This window comes from Physella acuta, unplaced genomic scaffold (genome assembly GCF_028476545.2).
Source record: "Physella acuta isolate Inbredline_101_S28 unplaced genomic scaffold, ASM2847654v3 ptg000664l, whole genome shotgun sequence".
In the NCBI taxonomy this organism is placed as follows: domain Eukaryota; kingdom Metazoa; phylum Mollusca; class Gastropoda; family Physidae; genus Physella; species Physella acuta.
In genome coordinates, this window is record NW_026732183.1 from 276,711 (window position 1) to 299,644 (window position 22,934).

At 37.8% G+C, this 22,934-nt stretch overlaps 2 protein-coding genes across 3 annotated transcripts; both read left to right on the forward strand.

Annotated features, from left to right (window-relative positions):
• Positions 1-2,019: 2,019 nt before the first annotated feature.
• LOC131948903 (toll-like receptor 4) lies at positions 2,020-14,787 on the forward strand. Its single transcript, XM_059310622.1, has 5 exons — positions 2,020-2,100; positions 2,553-5,166; positions 12,211-13,211; positions 13,674-13,869; positions 14,323-14,787. Exons 2-5 carry the CDS (start codon positions 2,617-2,619, stop codon positions 14,785-14,787), a joined length of 4,212 nt encoding a protein of 1,403 aa, XP_059166605.1. The 5' UTR covers positions 2,020-2,100; positions 2,553-2,616.
• Positions 14,788-19,377: 4,590 nt separating this feature from the next.
• Positions 19,378-22,704, forward strand: LOC131948909 (toll-like receptor 4). 2 transcript variants are annotated; one of them, XM_059310630.1, is made up of 2 exons: positions 19,378-19,398; positions 19,857-22,704. In XM_059310630.1, exon 2 carries the CDS (start codon positions 19,915-19,917, stop codon positions 22,465-22,467), a length of 2,553 nt encoding a protein of 850 aa, XP_059166613.1. In that variant the 5' UTR covers positions 19,378-19,398; positions 19,857-19,914; the 3' UTR covers positions 22,468-22,704. The 2 variants fall into 2 exon arrangements, with proteins under 2 accessions (XP_059166613.1, XP_059166612.1); XM_059310629.1 differs by lacking the exon at positions 19,378-19,398 and adding an exon at positions 19,471-19,746.
• The last annotated feature ends 230 nt before the right edge of the window (positions 22,705-22,934 follow it).

Below are 22,934 nucleotides of genomic sequence, written 5' to 3' on the forward strand. Positions count from 1 at the left end.
TAATTTAGTAATTTAACCTATTTCATTGCAAAATCTATCCATCGTGAGACAACAAATCACAGAAATATAAGCTCCAACTTATTTCGGGCCTGATATAATCGTGTTTTAAAAACATCTTTATCTCATTTATAACCTCTTCAGTAGTAAAAAAAGTAATATATGGTCAACATAACTGCAGCATATAAAGACACACCCACAAAAAACAAACACACACACACACACAAACACAAATAAACAGGATTGCAACACTAAGTTTTTCCGTCTCTGCAAGGTTGTAAAACGTCAAGTTTGTCAAAATTTGGATTTAGATTTTTTCACTATTACAATACGTCTTTTGCATACGATAAAAAAAACAAATGGTAGCTGCAGTGAGGTTAATGTAATTAGTAAAAAAACAGATAGTATTAGTTACCTCACAAGTTAAAGACAGTTACAACAAAGGACGTTTCGACCCAAGGTCTTCGTCAGCACACAACAGTGTGATTACAGATTAGACAAATAAAGACAAACAGTAACACATTTTTTGACTTAGCTCGACAGTGAAAACACGTCTTGTCTGCTAGCCACGATATCCAAAAGAAAAGACGCGTGAGAAGGACGCTTGGACACCGTATAGGGGTGGGGTTGGGGGCGTGATGTATGCGGGAGGGGGGGGGGGGGGTGGGTTGTTAGGTGAAAGATATCTGTTCATTCAAGCCATCGGGTGCCCGTGTACCAAATTTAAGTATCAGTCGCGTTTCAGTGCTAAGGCGATTTTTAAAATTGTGCCACAATTTTAAAAATCGCCTTAGCACTGAAACGCGACTGATACTTAAATTTGGTACACGGGCACCCGATGGCTTGAATGAACAGATATCTTTCACCTAACAACCCACCCCCCCCCCCCCCTCCCGCATACATCACGCCCCCAACCCCACCCCTATACGGTGTCCAAGCGTCCTTCTCACGCGTCTTTTCTTTTGGATATCGTGGCTAGCAGACAAGACGTGTTTTCACTGTCGAGCTAAGTCAAAAAATGTGTTACTGTTTGTCTTTATTTGTCTAATCTGTAATCACACTGTTGTGTGCTGACGAAGACCTTGGGTCGAAACGTCCTTTGTTGTAACTGTCTTTAACTTTTGCATACGATAAACTTGGGAGGTGTAAAACTGAAAACTATAAAAACCAATATTGTCTATACTCTGCATTCGAGAAAGTAAAAAAAAAAACAACCATAGGAAAGATAAGCTATATGTACACCAGTACCTTATAAACTGTACAAAGAGGAACATGTAAAAGATGCTCCTGAGTCATTAGTCTTGTGATCCTTACTCTCGATGTTGAGATGTTTTAGCTCTTCCTAGTGGCCGATTGTCATTGACAACAGAAGACTTAGTCCTCAATTGCGGTCACATACTAAGTACCTTAAACATGATTATAGTACATAGCCTTAGTGATTAGTCTAGACTTGTTTTAAAATGACCCTGTACATTCCACAATATCACAACACTAATATGGCTACTGGTTTTTCAAAGCTGCTCTTATATACCTCATAATCATAATGCTTTGACATTGATTTAATGTTTTTTATTACAAAGTTAAACAAAAATTGTTTTAACATAGATTTAATAACTTAAAAACAAAATTTTGTTTCAAGTAAAGTTAAAAATATGTCACATTTTTTTCCTATTCGTGCCCATGAACTAGAGCTGAACTGTTTCAATGATCTATGGATATGAGGGATAGTTAGATCAGCACTGTGCCCAGCCGTCTGTTTCCCTAACCTGAGTCAGGGACGTCACTAAGATTCGGGCCCTGGATCTGAACGCAAGACTTTCCGGCTAGCAGTCGTAAGCTCTACCACTCAATCATGGCGTACGCTTAAAACAAAACAACTATGCAACAAATCTAAATTTAGCTTTCTTTATAACCGTTAATGTACTGAATATAACCCTACGTTCTTATCTACCATAAGAGTGATTACATATAATTAAGTAATAAATTGTATCAACACCCACTGTAAATAGTTTAGTCAGGGAGGTTTTATTGTTAAGTATTTAAACTTTCATTGCTATTCTTGGGTTCAGATGCCGCCGAAGTGTGTTACCAGTTTGTATCGAGGTAAGACTTTGTCTTTTGTACGTGCAGCTAATGTGTAGATGTGTAGGGTACGACACACAACACCAGACTAGACGACAGAGACTATGAAATAGGAGGGGAGAGGACCTAAAATAACACCTTGATGTTGAGAAATGGAACGTTCATAAAAGTGGACTTAAACACTCAGTAACATATTGGATCCATTAAATTTTTGTACATGCGTTAGCCGTAACAGATTAATATCCTAAAAATTAACTACCCTTTTAAAACTTATATTAAAACAATTACTAAACATTACTGAGTCAATGATATCCTTACAAAACGTTGAACCGATTCTTACAGAATTCAAAGCAAGACATACGGTAGAGAGAAGTTGGCAACGGCACGACACAAAACAATACATTTAGAGAAAGGTTATTTAATCAAAAGATTGCATACGAATTTGTAATTACAATTATGTAACATTTTTCCAGATGCAGATATCTTGCAACGCCATATAATCCATTAACATAAAAGACTATCGCCGTACATACGATAATGAAAATTATTGCATGCTTACTGATATGTTTGAATTGTTTTCAACCGACCACCTTGGTTACTATAGTGACCGCTGAGCTCGAAAGACACGTAGTGCAGACCTCGCCTTGCTCTGTGACGTCAGTCAACAATGACGTCACGGTAGACTGCACCAGTCGAGGCATCCAACAGATAAATCCGTCATGGTTCCCGACGAACGCGACGAAAATTTTCCTGGACAACAACAGGCTAACAGCAGTTGAAGATTTCACTTTTGAGGAAGTTCCACGTCTGCTGGTCTTAAGTCTAGCATCCAACAGCATCACAACACTTAAGGTCAACGCCTTTAACGGACTTGAGAATCTGCAAGTTCTAAATTTAGAATCCAACAGAATTGATATATCAAATGGAGACTCGTTTCCCAAGCTGGTTCTTCATGGTTTGAAAAATTTGTCAGAGCTTAGACTAAAACAGGGCTTACAAATAACAAGCGGAGAATATCCGGTGAAGTATTTTACTTGTCAAGATTCATTGACAACCCTGTCTATTGACACTGTCAGTGTCAATTTAGAGTTTGGTTCTGAGTTTTTAAGTTTCACACGTTTGACAAAGTTAGATATTTCCGGATCTGTGAGAAGCATTACGAATTCAAGTTTTGAGAATTTCCACAATTTGACAGAATTATACTTGGGTAGCTTTGATGACATTACATCAATCGATATCGCTGTCTTTAAGCCACTAGAGAATCTGGATGTGCTGCACATTGAAGATGTTCCTTATGGAGTCAGGAAGATCTTAAATCTTCTTTGGCCTTTCAGAGGACGTAATATGACTTCGATACTACTGAAACTAATACCATACAGCATCAACATCGCCGACGGCAGCCTGCTCAGAAACGACAGCTTCTTGTACGCTGTAACTACTCGACACTTGACAAGTATTTGTCTGCAGAACTTCTCGTTCATCAACAATCAAATTTACGTTTTTCTTGACGGTGCACTCTATAGCAGTGTTTGGGATTCTTGTCTGAGAGAAATAAATCTGTCTAAAAATCCTGTAACCGGGACAGTAATGGGTCTGTATAAAATAGTTACTTTAAAAAATTTACAATTTTTTACATTTGAGGATATTTTTCGTGCAAAATCCGAAGAAAAATTTGACTGGAGGAAATATTTTGAATTATCTGAACGATCGGACTCTAATGTTTCTTCAATAGCCGACTTATCAACAATAGCAAGGCCAACAGGGTTATTGATTTTTGTACTTACGTCAGTCCGGATGCTTAACTGTAGACGTCTTATCGCCTCCACCACACTTAACCTCAGGATTACGGTAATGAAAGGAGAACAACTAGAACTTGTAGACATATCAGACAGCGGATTTAATAGTTTCTTTGTACCGATACTTGGGTTAACAGGGTTACGGTTCTTAGATATGTCAAGTAATTTAATTTATGTGTTTAGTGAGGACTGGTTCGACTACGTGCCAAAGTTGGAAACTTTAGTGCTGTTTAACTGCGAGCTTGATGGTAGTTTTATGGCCAAGAAATCTGGGAGGTTGTTCTCTAGGCTAAATTCTCTTCTGAGGCTGGACTTGTCCTCCAATTCATTAACAATACTGGCAGAAGATCTGTTCGCCAACAATACCCGGATACAGATGGTTCGACTAGCAGACAATCGCTTCAGTTCCGTACCGTTTCAATTAAAATTCACACCAAAACTAACTTTTTTAGACCTCACTAAAAACGCCATAACCACCATTGATAAAGAAACACGACTTTCGCTTGATAATTTAGCTCTAGGGAAAGAAGGATTTCAGCTTTTTCTTGATGGGAATATTCTATCCTGTGGCTGCGAGAGTCTCTCATTTCTCCATTGGTTGATGAACACTCACGTGATATTCGACAAGGATGGTGTGTTTTCTTGCATGGATCAAAATGGCGTCTTGACCAACACAAGCGCGTATAGAAATCTCGACGCACTGTGGAGAAAATGTTGGGGGGAAGTTTTCTTGTATTATTCTTTGGTTCTTTTTTGCCTGATTATAATTGGACTTTTATCAACTTTTGTAATTAGCAAAAAACTGACTTACATTTCCCATTACATAATTCAAATGTTTGGGGGATTCAAGTATCAAGCAGCAGCCGACTATAACATTGGTGTCTTTATAGGCTATGCTGACAGCGACTACAAATTCGCTTGTCATACGTTGCGAGCGTTCGTCGAGGATAAGTTACAAATGACGTCATACCTACGTGACCGTGACCTTCTGCCGAGCATAGACATGGCACGCGGGATCGTTGACGCCATCAACTCGAGCTGGCGAATCGTGCTCGTCTTCAACAAAAAGTTTCTGCAGAACGACGACTGGATGATGTTCACCTTCAGATCCGCCATCTATGCTCAGACGCCGGCCAACCCGAACAGAGTTGTCGTTCTTGTGGACGAGAATCACGCGTATGATCTGCCAACGGAGCTGCTGAATGCTGTGGTCGAGGACAACATTGTGGTGGTCCGCCACTGGGGGCTGACGTATGAGCTCAGGGAAAAACTCAGGACACGCCTCTGCCCAGTCTGAAATCTCTTGTAAAAGTTGAGACAGACGCACAAAGCCTTTACTTTACTTAGAGTCAGGGCGGAAGTACCGGGGGGGGGGGGGGGGGGGGGGGACACGCCATTTAGGGGCCCACAGCCGACCCTAATAATTTTTTTATAGTAAAAAAAAATAAGTTTCTTGTATTTTTGACTTGATCTATGTTTTGTAAAAAGATTATCGTAGCTGCGGTTGGATTATCTTTATTATATAGAAACCACCCCACGCTCTTGTATATTCTTTTTACCTTTGTTTTTAAACCACTTTGAAAGCCAAGTCCTCTTTCCCCTATAATCTAACTAATTCAGATGCGTAGCGACCCTTCCCGGCGCACGGGGGACAATCTTTCGATTTGCACCCCCCTTCGAACTTTTGATTTGCACCCCCCCCCTCAAACTTTCAATTTGTTTTTCCAACCCATTTTAACGCCCCCCCCCCCTAAGGTCGGCGCCCGGGGACATATGTCCCCCCCCCCCGCCCCCCCCCCCCTCGCTACGCCTATGCACTTATCAAAGATAAGCAAACGTTCAAACCACTTCCATGATTTATTTCTATTTATAAATAGTCAAATAGGGGTGCTCATAAGCTCCTTTTAATAGATTTGCACTAAACAAATTAAAAAGCAATTGCTACTCTTAATTATATTTTTTAAAATTAAATCTATATACTACTAAAACTCAACTTTGTTTACATGTTTGAAAATTTATTTGTTTGTCTGATTTCTTACTGTAAGGAAACTGCTGTATATGGGGGGGGGGGGGGGGTGCTGTAAAATAGTATGTAGGTAGAGAATAATTTTTGATTGCAGACAGACTGTTAATCATACATTTTTTTTAAAGCATCAATTAATTTATTGATTTATTCATGGGTAGATTAACCACATTTGTTTTAAAGTTTTAGAACAATGGCTTAACTTTGACTGAATAGTGATGTTTGATAACTCATTTTTTTGTTTGTTTTTCTGATTTGTTATTGGGGAGAATCTTCATTATGTGTAGAGCTTTGAAATGCTATTTTGAGTTGTTAATATTGTTCCTTCTTAAACACACTGTTATTACAAACTAATTTAAAGCCATTAATTAATTTATAGATATATTCATGGGTAGATTAACCACATTGTATATAAAAGTTTAGAACAATGACTGTAGTAATAGTAAAAAGAGATATTTTCTTTTTACAACAATGTTTTCAATTATTTTTCCTAAGGCCTACATTTGAATGATAAGGTTGACTATCAGGACCTCGCGGGGCACAGGGCAGGTGAAGTAGAGTTCACCTGCTTGTTTGTCCTAAGCATATTAAAGGGATAGTGTGGTCAGAGACATGCTCGGCTGGAATCGTTTTTTTCTAAACGATAAAAACATATTGTCTGAGACTTGGCGGGACACTGGGCAGGTGAAGTAGAGTTGAGTAGGTCACCTGTGACGTCAGTATATGAAAGTATAGTCCGAAATCGTTGTTTTCGGTGTTTTTAAAAGATAAAAAACATATGTTTGAATGTGGGGTCTGTTTTTTTGTGACGATAAGTGACACTGCAGTAGCGTAGCGAGGAGGGTGGGGCGGGGGGGGGGGACGACATATGTCCCCGGGCGCCGACCTTAGGGGGCGCCAAAATGGGTTGGAAAAATAAATTGAAAGGTTGAGTGTGGTGCAAATCGAAAGTTTGAGGTGGGGGGGGGGGGGGTGCACATCGAAAGTTTGAGGGGGGTGCATATCAAAATCTTGCCGGGGGGGGGCAGGGGGGGGGGGGGGGGGTTAAAATAGAAAATTTTGTCCCCGGGCGCAGAAAAGGGTCGCTACGCCTCTGAATGACAGACGTGATGTTTTTTTATGGATGACCCCCGAAACCCACAGTTATCCAACGGGTTACGGGTAGTCTAGTTACTTACTAAAGAAAGACAACCTGCAAAAAATAAATGTATTTAAAATTAATAATATAAATAAAAAAAAAACTAAAAATAAACATCACACGAGACACCATTATTTATACAACGCATTTATTTTATATTCTTTTGACTGACAAGTGATTAAGAGGTCCTATAGCAGTGTTGTAATTTGTATTAATTGACACAAAAAAACATTTTCTTTTCAAAACCCGAACAGGCCAGCAATGAGTATCCTATTTTCATAATTTGGGTTTGCATATATATATATATATATATATATATATATATATATATATATATATATATATATATATATATATATATATATATATATATATATATATACATATTTGTTTTGAATATTTATTTATTTATTTTTTGTTTGTTTGTCCGTTTGGTTACAGGAAAGAATCTGCACTATGTGTAGAGCTGTAAAATAGTATTTAGGTAGAGAACTGTTTTCTTTTTTAAACAGACTGTTAGTCACAAATTAATTTAAAGACGTTAATCAATTTATTGATTTATTTATTAGTAGATTAACCACATTAATTATATAATTCGGAACAATGACTTTAAAAAGACGTCACATGATTTATTTACTTTTTACAACAATAATGGCGGTTTCCATACAAGATTTTTTTGCCTATTCAAAAGTATAACACATTATATAGCTAATTTTATTAAAGTTTTCTATTTTTATTACGTTCCAATACTTATATCAATTTTCAACACTCCTTTTCATTTAAGTATACAATACATTTCTCTAGATCTAGAATCTAAAGATCAACTGTCGAAGAAAGTTATTTAGAGATCTAGAATCTAGGTCAAAACAAAATTAATTAGTTAAAAATAAAGACCATTTTAAAATCAGAATATATGTTTGAGTTTCTTTATTAAACTATTTTAGTTCTTAAATATTTGATATAAATCTTTGCGAGAGCTCGGAAATATTGTATTTGTTTATAGCTGAAGCTGCACATTTAAAAACGCAGTTATATAACTCAGTCAATGATCTAAGCGCCCTTGTCAGTAAACCAAAGAAAAGTGAGCTTTAAGTATGAGAGAAAAAAAAAACCCAACAAAGTAAAAAAAAAGCTGTATTTGTTGGCAACACGAACATTCTAATAAAATATTGTTTATGTGATCACGATAAACATAAACCTTGCATTACCATCCGAATACGTGGGTGTTAACATTTCCAAATGTTAAATGGTGTTGCTCAAATGCCAACGTGTTAACTTACAATGATTGTCGTTAACATTAACACTGATGTTAATTTACAATCGACATTAACTTACAATTATTAACGTTAACACTAACTTATAATGTTAAAATATCCACGTGTTAACTGATGTTAACTTACAATTATTAACGTTAACCCCGACAGTGTTAAAATGTCCACGTGGTAACTAATGTTAACTTACATTTATTACTGTTAACCCTAACAGTGTTAAAATATCCAGCTACACCATGAATGTCAGTCTCAGCATGAGCAGTATAGTCGGTTGGGAGACAGACATGTCACAAGCAGAGGTCGGAGACGCCCCCGGAGGAGAGGCCGACGACGTGGTGGATGCCGCCGTGTTTGGCAGAGAACCAACGATAGCAAGTCGAGCCAAGAACCCACTGTGGCGGAGGGTGAACGGTGGATGAACTGACAATCAGTGGCGTAGGCAGGGGGGTTAGGGGGGGGGGGGGTCCCAATCCCCCATAGTATATATAAAAAGTATGAGAGGGGGTGCAAATCGAAAGATTGAGGGAGGGGGGCGCAAATCGAAAGTTTGAGGGGGGGGGCGGTGCAAGACGAAAGTATGGGGGGGGGGGGGAGGTGTGCAAATCGAAAGTTTGAGGGGGGGGGGTGCAAATCAAAAGTTTGTCCCCGGGTAAAATTTGGAACCCCCCCATCCTTGAGACGATCCTGGCTACGCCACTGCTGACAATCAAGGTGGTCCCAACCAGACTTCGACTGGAGGCAGCGCCTTTCGTGCCAGAGGCGGTCGCCCTGGAAGTACAAAAACATGTGATGCTCAAAGCCAGGCCCACATCAGGACGTGTTGAATGCGGGAAACGACGCATCGGATGCGGTTGACTCATTGATGACCCCAGAACCACCAGTGGAGCTGCGGAGGTCAACCCGTCAGCGACGACCAGTCGAGCGACTCAACCTGGCGCATCAAGTGGTGACCAGTGCCAGCACTGGAGCCTGTACCGTTTTACATGGACTAAAATTTATCCCCCTTGACTGGTAACCATTATACGTGTTACACAGCCCCCCTCACAAATAAATGTATAATGGATATACATAGACATTTACATTTTCAACTCACAATAGTCATAAATAATTGTACTTTAACAATTACAGTACAGTAGTACATATAGTATAGTTCTAAAGACTAAGGTGTTGTGTTTAAAAGGGTTGACCCTGAGACATAACACACGACGAAATGACGCTAATGTTATTAAATACTGGCTTTTTTGCAAATCCGTATACGGCTAGTCATTAACATCTAAGCCATAAACATAGAACAGTAGCCCTTCATTAGGTCTACAAGACCAACTTAACATAGACTGGTAACCATGATATGTGTTACATACAATATTTTTTTTAAAGTTACAAATTACAGATGAGAATAGTTTAAACAGACAAAGCTACAAATAAAAATATTTTAAAATCGTAAAATACTAGGATAACAATATAATTAATCAGGTGAAAATATTTTTGATCTAGCGAAACTTCTCAAAATCAAATGAGATGGCTAATGAAAGTTTACCTGTATTTCTGCCTATTATTTCCCATGTAGGGTTAGACACACCCTCCACTCTTTGAGCTTCAAATGTCAGCTTGTCATTGACTGCAACACTGACCTCTGAACTCTGACCATTTACAGTAAAAAAACTGGATCAGAGCTGAACAAAAAACATAACAGTGGTCAGTAAAATACTGAATCAGAGTATTAAAAAAAAAATTACAGTGTTGGGCAGTGAAATAAGGAATCAGAGTTAATTTTTTTGTCAAAAAGAATACTGAATATGAGCTATAAGAAAGCAAAACAGTTTTGATCTGATGCAGTTTGTTGAAAAAGGTAATAAAAATGTAATGCTTTATGTTTAACTGAAATGTATTTAGAAGATCTTACAAGCTTATGACAAAGTATGTGTTACCTAACAGAAATAACTATTCAAAACTTACATCCTGATTCCACTGAGATGCACAAGAAACCTAAAAAAGTAGAAACTAGTTATAATTAAAGTTTGTTTCTTAATAAGCTTCAATTTTTAAAGACTAGAATACATATTTCAGCAAGATTATTTACTCAAATAACTAACTATTTTGAAAGGTAGACCAATCAAAATAAGACAATTGCTAAACAATTTTAAAATTAATTACTTTTTACCAAAGCCTAATTAACGACAGGTAAAAATTTCCTTAATATTGTAGCAGCAACAATAGCTAGACAATAGTCACCTAAGACGGTGCTAAGAACAAATAATTTTTATATATTTCCTTTAATAACATATGATGTTCAATGCAAATAGTAACTGCACAAGTTTTGTACTTAATATCATCACTGTAAAACAGGTGAACGTTTTTGAAGATAACATTTTTAAAGTTTTTGTTGTACTAATGAAACAGAAAAAAAAACTGAGAAAGAAAACTTTTCTTAATAATGAAATAAGCAGATGCAATTATTTAAAGATTTATTTAAAAAAATGAATTTAAAGAAAAGTACTCGTTATATTAAAAACTACAAAATTAAAAACATTTTCAGCTTTATTTGTGAAAGAAAAAACCTGGGTCTAGAAAATAAAAAAAAAGTTTTATACTTCTTAATATGTTTTGAAGATATTATAAAAAAAGAAGGTACTGTTGACGAGGTGGATACATAGTGAGATAACTATTTCACTATATTCCCGACGAAACAGCTAGGCAACGCTCAAGAATCACAGACAGACAGAACTTATAGCTGCAGTAGTGGAACCAATGCCATCTATCTCGAAAGATGACGAACGCCTTAGTAGATCCAATTCACCGCACTTCAGACACAGCTATAGACACAACACACGTATTTCCAAATCACCGCAATACAGACACCGTCCTAGGGACAACTCTGGACCTCGTCGATCACAATTCACAATATATAGACAGAGCTCGGACTCAGACAGTGATAGTTATGTCCAGTCACCCAGTCCAGCTTGACCAACAAAATGGACTTTTAAAAACTCGCCTCTCGCACAAGCGCTCTAGACATTAGCAGTTAGGGGAAGCCTCGCTCAGCGGAGCAATAATTTATTGAATAAATAAAAAAAAAACATAAACTAAGAAGGTCTCCCATCCCGTTGTATATTTTACTGTAACTGACTCGGGTAGAATTATTAAATACTCCTAGACAGATGACGGCCTTAAACTACTATAACAGAAAATATTTACACTGTAGTCACATCCTAGCAAATAATTTGTTTTCATTTTAGAAATATATCCGTCGCAAATAAATGTCAATGATATTTACACGATTCCCTTCCTATTAACATGCCACGGTTTACAAAAGGGTTTTAAAAAATGTTTACTATTTAAACGTTCATGGCTATTCTTGGGTTCAGATGCCGCCGAAATGTGTTACCAGTTTGTATCGAGGTAAGACTTTATATTTTGTACGTGCAGGTAATGTGTAGTTGTGTAGGGTACGACATACTACACCAGACAAGACGACAGAGACTATGAGATAGGATAGGAGAGGACCTACAAATAACAAAAGTGTCGAAAAATTTATTGTTCATAAAAGTGCACTTAAACAATATGTAACATTTTAGATCAATTTAATTTTTTACCTACGTTAGTCGTAACAGAATAATAAACTAAAAATTAAATAGCAATTAAAAATATATATAATTAAAATGATTTTACTTAAGTAACATATTGCTGAGTCAAGGATATACTTACAAAATAGAGAATCGATTACTTCAGGATTCGTGGCAAGGCTGACGATAAAGTGTAATGGCGACAGTACGACAGAACACAAAACCTTAAGCGAGATGTTATAGGTTATTTAATTTATTGTTTGAATAAGTATTGGCAATTACAGTTATGTAACATTTTTCCAGATGCAGATATCTGACATCGCCATATAATTTATAAAAGACTATCGCCGGACAAACAACAATGATAATTATTGTATGGTTACTGATATGTTTAAATTGTTTTCAACCGACTACCTTGGTTACTGTTATGACCACTGACCTCGGTAGACACGTGTTGCAGACCTCGCCTTGCTCTGTGACGTCAGTCCACAATGACGTCACGGTAGACTGCACCAGTCGAGGCATCCAACAGATAAATCCGTCATGGTTCCCGACGAACGCGACGAAAATTTTCCTGGACTTCAACAAGCTAACAGCAGTTGAAGATTTCACTTTTAAGGAAGTTCCACGTCTGCTGGTCTTAAGTCTAGCATCCAACAGCATCACAACACTTAAGGTCAACGCCTTTAACGGACTTGAGAATCTGCAAGTTCTAAATTTAGAATCCAACAGAATTGATATATCTAATGGAAACTCTTTTCCCAAGCTGGTTCTTCATGGTTTGAAAAATTTGACAGAGCTTAGGCTAAAACAGGGCTTACAAATAACAAGCGGAGAATATCCGGTGAAGTATTTTACTTGTCAAGATTCATTGACAACCCTGTCTATTGACACTGTTAGTGTGAATTTGGAGTTTGGTTCTGAATTTTTAAATTTCACACGTTTGACAAAGTTAGATATTTCCGGAGCTGTGAGAAGCATCACGAATTCAAGTTTTGAGAATTTCCACAATTTGACAGAATTATGCTTGGATAGTTTTATGGACATTACATCGATCGATCCTGGTGCCTTTAAGCCACTAGAAAATCTGAAAGTGCTGCACGTAAAATTTGTTCCTTACGGAGTCAGGAAGATCTTAAATCTTTTTTGGCCTTTCAGAGGACGTAATATGACTTCGATACTACTGAAACTAATACAATACAGCATCACCACCACCGACGGCAGCCTGCTCAGAAACGACAGCTTCTTGTACGCTGTTACAACGCGACACCTGACTAGTATCTGTCTGCAGAACTTCTCGTTCATCAACAATCAAATTTATGTTTTTCTTGACGATTCAATGTATAGCAGTGTTTGGGATTCTTGTCTGAAAGAAATAAATCTGTCTAAAAATCCTGTAACCGGGAAAGTAGCGGGTTTGTTTAAAATACTTACTTTAAAAAATCTACAAACTTTTACATTTGAGGATATTTTTCGTGCTAAATCCGAGGAAAATTTTGACTGGAGGAAATATTTTAAATTATCTGAACGATCGGACGCTAATGTTTCTTCATTAGCCGACTTACCAAAAATAACAAGGCCAACGGGGTTCTTGGTTTTTTTATTTAGGTCAGTCCGGATGCTTAACTGTAGACGTCTTATCGCCTCCACCACGCTTAACCTCAGGATTACGGTAATACAAGGAGAACAACTGGAACTATTAGACATGTCAGACAGCGGATTTAACGATTTCTTTGTACCGATACTTGGGTTAACAGGGTTACGGTTCTTAGATATGTCAAGTAATTTAATTTATGTGTTTAGTGAGGACTGGTTTGACTACGTGCCAAAGCTGGAAACTTTGGTGCTGTTTAACTGCGAGCTTGATGGTAGTTTTATGGCCAAGAAATCTGGGAGGTTGTTCTCTCGGCTAAATTCTCTTATGAGGCTGGACTTGTCCTCCAATTCGTTAACAATACTGGCAGAAGATCTGTTCGCCAACAATACCCAGATACAGATGGTTCGACTTGCAGACAATCGCTTCAGTTCCGTACCGTTTCAATTAAAATTCACACCAAATTTAACTTTTTTAGACCTCACTAAAAACGCCATAACCACTATTGATAAAGAAACACGAGCTTCGCTTGATCATTTAGCTCTAGGGAAAGACGGATTTCAGCTTTTTCTTGATGGGAATATACTATCCTGTGGCTGCGAGAGTCTATCGTTTCTCCATTGGTTGCTGAACACTCACGTGATATTAGACAAAGATTGTGTGTTTTCTTGCATGGATCAAAATGGCGTCTTGACCAACACAAGCGCGTATAGAAATCTCGACGCACTGTGGAGAAAATGTTGGGGGGAAGTTTTCCTGTATTATTCCTTGGTTATGTTTTGTCTGATTATAATTGGAATTTTATCAACCTTTGTCATTAGCAAAAAACTGACTTACATTTCCCATTACGTTATTCAGATGTTTGGGGGATTTAAGTATCAAACTGCAGCCGACTATAAGATTGGTATCTTTATAGGCTATGCTGACAGCGACTACAAATTCGCTTGTCATACGCTGCGAGCGTTCGTCGAGGATAATTTACGAATGACGTCATACCTACGTGACCGTGACCTTCTGCCGAGCATCGACATGGCACGCGGGATCGTTGACGCCATCAACTCGAGCTGGCGAATCGTGCTCGTCTTCAACAAAAAGTTTCTTCAGAACGACGACTGGATGATGTTCACCTTCAGATCCGCCATCTATGCTCAGACGCCGGCCAACCCGAACAGAGTTGTCGTTCTTGTGGACGAGAATCACGCGTATGATCTGCCCACGGAGCTGCTGAACGCTGTGGTCGAGGACAACATTGTGGTGGTCCGCCACTGGGGCCTGACGTATGAGCTCAGGGAAAAACTCAGGACACGCCTCTGCTCAGTCTAAAAACTCTTGTAATTGTTGAAACATATGCACAAAGCCTATTGTAACAATACCAGTATATTGTTGATTTGACAATACGGTCGTGATTGTGAGTTCTTTCATTCAGGAACACGATAAACAGTAGTTTTTAACTTTCAACTTTATTTACATAGATCCACAAGAATATTGACAATAATCTATAGTAGAAGAAACGACTATCATATTATAGTCTATTACCAAATAGACCTGGTGACATCTTACATCTTACCAGAGGCGTAGCGAGGGGTGGGGGGGTGGTGGGCGGGGGTGCGGACTGCACCGGGTGACACTATTTAGTGGGGTGACATCAAAGAAAAAAATAGTAAAATATATAGAGAAAAATTGATGGGGGTGCAAATCGAAAGTTTGAGGAGGACGGTGAGGGTGCAAATCGAAAGTTTGAAGGGGAGGGGTGGAAATCGAACGTTTGAGGGGTGGGGGTGCAAATCGAAAATTGAAAGTATGTCCCCGGGAATGGTCGCTATGCTTAAGGGGCGAGGGGTGACACCATTAATTGCCGCACCGGGTGACACACGACCTCGCTACGCCACTGCATCTTACTACACAGTCACAGACAGGCACCTTGCGCTCCCATTTTATACCTTACATTCTCACCCCTTAGGCCAGGGGTCTCCAATCTACGGCCCGCGGGCCGGATGCGGCCCGCGAGGTCCTCTAATCCGGCCCGCGGAGATCTATTTGTTCACGGAAAAAAATGTTTGTTAGAAGTGGCTGAGGTACTTTGCTCAGAAAATTCAAAACACTTTTAAAAATCTAGCTTTGTGTATAAATACCTTTGCCCTCCGTGTTGCAAACATTGATGAAAACATTGTGACTCAAATAGAGTCGCTGGACAGCTGTTCCATGTTTTTTGGAACAAGTACAGGGCAACAACTTGACGCACTTTCGTACTTTCAGCAGTGCAAGGTCTTCATGGCTGAAGCAACAGCTGAGTTCCCTACTTCCTTTGCATGCAAAATCATCAAAGACCTTCACCTGCAGTTTCAGTCCGCGGACTGGCCATGGTGGACCGGCCAAAGTCTTAATTAGAAGATCATCTGGCTAGGGACGACCGGCCAAAGTCCGAATTAGAAAATCATGAGCAGATTTTGGGTTTTTTAATGCCGTAAGGATCATGAAATTAAGTTTTTATTGATTATTAATTAAAGTAAATGACAGAAACATTCACATTTTTTATTGTACTATAGTCTCAATCAATCAATATTATCATTTGTTACAACAAGTTGAACTTTTATGGCATTTAGAATTACATAGCAGCTTGTTGTTTTTACACCTGCAGCGATTTGTTGTGCACTTGGTTGTGCAATTGCAGTGAGTGTTGCCTTGGCCCCCAGTCAATGATTGTGAAGATGCGATGGTTCGTAGTGATTTTTCCTTACTGCCAACTGACGATAATAAGAGCAGTTTTTCGTGAAGAATTGAAAACTCACTTCTACCATACAGTTGTTTTAGAACACCATGTTCCTTTCCTAATTGTAGAAACCGCCCTCGACGCTCATGACAACTGCAATCACGTTTCGGGGATCACCGCGACCTCTATCAACTTCTGGAAAACGGATGCGTACATTGTCACCCACTTCACCATCTTTAAATTTTGTATTTGATGTTTTAAGCATCTTAGCACCTTGATTTTGCAAGCCAGTATGAGCTGCTGACCTGTGTTCAATGATGTCTTGTTTGTTGTGACACAATCTGCAGGTAATGTACCCTCCGTACCCTTCGTCTGCTTCATTGGGTACTCCACAAATAGCATGGACATCTTTGCCACAGGATCCACAAGAATGAGCTGTACAAACAAGAGCTAAACAATACGTTACTCACAATGAAACCGCACCCAAAATAAGGAAAACGCGATCACAACTTAGTCTAGATGGAACATTGGCCAGGACATCCCGGCCAATGCGCGCATTGGCCGGCCAATGTACAAAATACGCTGTCAAGTTTAAGCACTTCGGACTTTGGCCAGTACGTCCCGGCCAGTGCGCGCATAGGCCGGCCAATGTACGAAATACGATCCTAGTTCTAAGTTCTTCGGGCTTTGGCCAGGAGAGCCGGCCAATCCGCGCATTGGCCGGCCAATCCGGGGTTTGGCCGCACTTCGGGCTTTGACCGTAACATATATATACATATATATATATATATATATATATATATATATATATATATATATATATATATATATATATATATATATATATATATATATATATATATATATGAATAGATAATTTAAAATTATTAATGTTTCAAAAATTATATCCTAACTTTAAGAAAAAAATTAACTTTTATAAAAATAGTTTTTAATAAATCCACTAAAGATAAAGTGCATTGATTTTCTTTTCATTTATTAAATGAACCATTTAAAAAAAAGTATAAATAATGCGTGGGTCTCTTTTACAATACATGGTATTGCTCCGCACAATTTTCATCTGCTTTGCTGATGCCAGCATATGAACAGACAAATCCTAGTCGTCTGTTTACGTTGTGTATTGTTGGAACTCTAAAAATTCCTTTAATATCTTCCATAACACAAACGATAAAACTTACTTCACATCACAAATAATAAAGTATAACGTAATATAAGGATTAGGCTTAATACTACTACAGTACCACTTGAACTAAATGCTTATACAAGAATTATGCAAATAAAAAAATGAAAATATTCACGTGCAATTAACTTACTAAGATATTTGATTTACGCTGAAGTGCAGAGAAATTTGTGCAGGTTTTATTGTTTGTAAGGTGGAATCATGGACAGCGTGGCCTAACGGTAGGGCGCTAGACTGCAAACCGTAATGTTTTGAGCTCGAATCCGGGTTCAAATCAGTAGATCGCCACTGAGTTTACTCAGCTCTGATTGGTACCTAACTCATGTTAGGGAACATTAAGGCGGCTGGGCATAGTGCAGACCACACCATCCTTCCATATCCCGAGGCTACTGGAACAGATGAATTCTACTTCATCTGCCCCATGTGTCTTGGGCACGAACAGGAACAGGGAGAATCACTCTTTATTAGGACAGGGGCGGAACTACAGTGCCGCCAGACCCCGCAATGCGGGGGGGGGGGGGGGCACGTCATTTAGGGGCCCACAGCCAACCATAATACATTTTTTATAGTAAACATTTTTAAAAACTTTCTTTCATTTTTGACTTGATGGTTGTAATGTAAAAAGATCTGCGGTTGGATTATCTTTATTCTATAGACAATTTCTCATGCTCTTGTATATTCTTTTTCCCTTTATTTTTAAACCACTGTGAAAGCCGAGCCCTCTTTCCCCTATAATAAAACTTATCAAAGATAATCAAACGTTCAAACCACTTTCATGACTTATTTCCCTTCTTTAAATTGTCAATGGGGGTCCTCATACGATCCTTTTAATAGATTTGTACTAAACAAATAAAAAAAAAACAATTACTTCTCCTTATTATTATTTTTTTATAAAGTACTTACTAAAGAATAACATGTATAAAAAGGAAATGTTTTTAAAATTAATAATATAAATACGAAAAAAATAAAAATAAACATAACACGAGACACCATTACATATACAAAGCTTTCACGGTTTATATACTTTTGACCGACTATAGGTGAAAAGGTCTTCAAGCAGAAAAAAATATTAACTGATTTTCCAAAAAGACGAATGCGCTCACATGCATGACAAGTTGATGTAATTTGCTTTAATTGGAAAAAAAAACCTTTTTTAAAAACCTGAACAGCCAGCAATGAGTAGGCTATCTTATGTTCGTATTTTTGTGTTTGTATATATATATATATATATATATATATATATATATATATATATATATATATATATATATATATATATATATATATATATAAAGGCCTATATATATATATATATATATATATATATATATATATATATAAGGGGGGCCAAATATTTTTTTTGCGGGGTGGCCCTTTTTTTCTAATTCCGCCACTGTATTAGGACGTTAGGTATTAGTGCACTTGTTACTGATGATATTATATTATTATATACCGTTATTGAGTTCAACCTGCCTTATGTACACATACTGTTACTAGCAATATTACGTAGTTCAAGAGCTATGCAACTTATAAGCCTCACTACAAGGATAACAATGAATTGCATTATTTTCAATTATTAAACACAAAACAAAAATATAAGTGTAAATTGTATAATTTATTGTGTAGTAAATTTATTTTAAAATACAATACATTTTTTTTTAAATTGTGAAAGCTTTTGTTTCCCTATCGTGAGTCAGGTACCAATTAGAGCTGGGTGGACTCAAAACGTCACTCAGACTCGGGCCGTAGATCCGAACTCAATACATTCCGGCTAGCAGTCGTACGCATAAAACAAAACAACTATGCAACAAATCTAAATTTGCTTTTCTTTATAACGTTTGATTTATTAAATATAACCCTACGTTCTTATCTACCATAAGATTTATTACACATAATTAAGTAATAAATTTTAACAACACCTACTGTAAATAGTTTAGCAAGGGAGGTTCTATTGTGAAGTATTTAAACGTTTATGGCTATTCTTCGGTTCAGATACCGCCGAAGTGTGTTGCCAGTTTGTATCGAGGTAAGACTTTGTCTTTTGTACGTACAAGTAATGTGTGGTTGTGTAGGGTACGACATACTACACCAGACAAGACGACAGAGACGATGAAATAGGAGAGGACCTAAAAATAACACTTTGATGTTGAGAAATGGAATGTTCATAAAAGTTCATTTAAACACTATGTAACTTTTTATATCAATTAAATATTTAACTGCGATAGTCGTAGCAGATTAACAACCTAAAAATTGATTAGCCTTTGAAAAATCATGTAATTTAAAATTATTTTTCTTTACATTGCTGAGTCAAGGATATTCTTACAAAATGGAGAACGGATTCCTACGGGATTCGAGGCAAGACATACGATAAATGGTAATGGCGACAGTACGACAGAATACAAGGCCTTAAGAGAAACGTTAAAGGTTATTTAATTAATTGTTTGAATAAGAATTAGTAATTACAATTATGTAACATTTTTCCAGATGCAGATATCTGACAACGCCATATAATTTATAAAAGACTATCGCCGTACAAACGACAATGATAATTATTGCATGGTTACTGATATGCTTGAATTGTTTTCAACCGACCACCTTGGTTACTGTAGTGACCACTGAGCTCGGTAGACACGTGTTGCAGACCTCGCCTTGCTCTGTGACGTCAGTCAACAATGACGTCACGGTAGACTGCACCAGTCGAGGCATCCAACAGATAAATCCGTCATGGTTCCCGACGAACGCGACGAAAATTTTCCTGGACTTCAACAAGCTAACAGCAGTTGAAGATTTCACTTTTAAGGAAGTTCCACATCTGCTGGTCTTAAGTCTAGCATCCAACAGCATCACTACACTTCACGTCAACGCCTTCACAGGGCTTAAGAATCTGCAAGTTCTAAATTTAGAATCCAACAGAATTGATATATCAAATGGAGACTCGTTTCCCAAGCTGGTTCTTCATGGTTTGAAAAATTTGACAGAGCTTAGACTAAAACAGGGCTTACAAATAACAAGCGGAGAATATCCGGTGAAGTATTTCACTTGTCAAGATTCATTGACAACCCTGTCTATTGATACTGTTAGTGTGAATTTGGAGTTTGGTTCTGAGTTTTTAAATTTCACACGTTTGAAAAAGTTAGATATTTCCGGATCTGTGAGAAGCATTACGAATTCAAGTTTTGAGAATTTCCACAATTTGACAGAATTATACTTGGATAATTTTGTTGACATTACATCAATCGATATCGGTGTCTTTAAGCCACTAGAGAATCTTGATGTGCTACACATTGAATATGTTTTTTACGGCGTCAGGAAGATCTTAAATCTTTTTTGGCCTTTCAGAGGACGTAATATGACTTCGATACTACTGAAACTAATACCATACAGCATCAACATCGCCGACGGCAGCCTGCTTAGAAACGACAGCTTCTTGTACGCTGTAACAACGCAACACCTGACTAGTATCTGTCTACACAGCTTCTCGTTCATCAACAATCAAATTTTTGTTTTTCTTGACGGTTCACTGTATAGCAGTGTTTGGAATTCTTGTCTTAGAGAAATTGATCTGTCTAAAAATCCTGTAACCGGGACAGAAGCGGGTTTGTTTAAAATATTTACTTTACAAAATCTACAAATTTTTACATTTGAGGATATTTTTCGTGCTAAATCCGAGGAAAATTTTGACTGGAGGAAATATTTTAAATTATCTGAGCGATCGGACTCTGTTTCTTCATTAGCCGACTTACCAAAAATAACAAGGCCAACGGGAATCTTGGTTTATATATTTAGGTCAGTCCGGATACTTAACTGTAGACGTTTTATCGCCTCCACCACGCTTAACCTCAGGATTACGGTAATGCAAGGTGAACAACTGGAATTATTAGACATATCAGACAGCGGATTTAATAGTTTCTTTGTACCGATACTTGGATTAACAGGGTTACGGTTCTTAGATATGTCAAGTAATTTAATTTATGTGTTTAGTGAGGACTGGTTCGACTACGTGCCAAAGCTGGAAGTTTTAGTGCTGTTTAACTGCGAGCTTGATGGTAGTTTTATGGCCAAGAAATCTGGTAGGTTGTTCTCTCGGCTAAATTCTCTTCTGAGGCTGGACTTGTCCTCCAATTCGTTAACAATACTGGCAGAAGATATGTTCGCCAACAATACCCAGATACAGATGGTTCGACTTGCAGACAATCGCTTCAGTTCCGTACCGTTTCATTTAAAATTCACACCAAAGTTAACTTTTTTAGACCTCTCTAAAAACGCCATAACCACTATTGATAAAGAAACACGAGCTTGGCTTGATCATTTAGCTCTAGGGAAAGAAGGATTTCAGCTTTTTCTTGATGGGAATATTCTATCCTGTGGCTGCGAGAGTCTATCGTTTCTCCATTGGTTGCTGAACACACACGTGAAATTCGACAAAGATGGTGTGTTTTCTTGTATGGATCAAAATGGCGTCTTGACCAACACAAGCGCGTATAGAAATCTCGACGCACTGTGGAGAAAATGTTGGGGGGAAGTTTTCCTGTATTATTCTTTGGTTCTATTTTGTCTGATTATAATTGGACTTTTATCAACTTTTGTAATTAGCAAAAAACTGACTTACATTTCCCACTACATAATTCAAATATTTGGGGGATTTAAGTATCAAACAGCAGCCGACTATAACATTGGTGTCTTTATAGGCTATGCTGACAGCGACTACAGATTCGCTTGTCATACGCTGCGAGCGTTCGTCGAGGATAATTTACGAATGACGTCATACCTACGTGACCGTGACCTTCTGCCAAGCATCGACATGGCACGCGGGATCGTTGACGCCATCAACTCGAGCTGGCGAATCGTGCTCGTCTTCAACAAAAAGTTTCTGCAGAACGACGACTGGATGATGTTCACCTTCAGATCCGCCATCTATGCTCAGACGCCGGCCAACCCGAACAGAGTTGTCGTTCTTGTGGACGAGAATCACGCGTATGATCTGCCCACAGAGCTGCTGAACGCTGTGGTCGAGGACAACATTGTGGTGGTCCGCCACTGGGGGCTGACGTATGAGCTCAGGGAAAAACTCAGGACACGCCTCTGCCCAGTCTGAAATTTCTTTTAATAGTTGAGACAGATGCACAAAGCCTTTGCTTTACTTAGAGTTTGCGATTTTGTGTCATAATCTTAACGTGCTTCAACAGTCGCATTTTAAACATTTTACTATCGTTTATATTAAAACATATGTTATGTCTATTGTATCATTTCTGAAAAATTATTTCTACAGAAATTTATCAGTGCCATATTTGTTTATTAGTGTGTCACATTTTGAATATTTAAAAAAACACCTCTAAAATACATACATACATACATACATATATATATATATATATATATATATATATATATATATATATATATATATATATATATATATATATATATGTATATACTAGCCATCGTTCACCGTACACGTGCAATTCTGGTGACTTTTAGCTCTCTTCTCTTTACAAAAGGCTACCCGGTTTTTCTTTCAGATACATATCTCTGGGGATCGGCAACTAAAACTTACCGGAGGAG

Coding starts and splice junctions, on each gene's coding strand:
- LOC131948903 (XM_059310622.1), top strand. CDS start 2,617: ATGAAAATTATTGCATGCTTACTGATATGTTTGAATTGTTTTCAACCG. Junction 5,167..12,210: donor TCAGGACACGCCTCTGCCCA/GTCTGAAATCTC, acceptor AATTTATAAAAG/ACTATCGCCGGACAAACAAC. Junction 13,212..13,673: donor GTTTTTCTTGACGATTCAAT/GTATAGCAGTGT, acceptor TTATGTGTTTAG/TGAGGACTGGTTTGACTACG.
- LOC131948909 (XM_059310630.1), top strand. CDS start 19,915: ATGATAATTATTGCATGGTTACTGATATGCTTGAATTGTTTTCAACCG.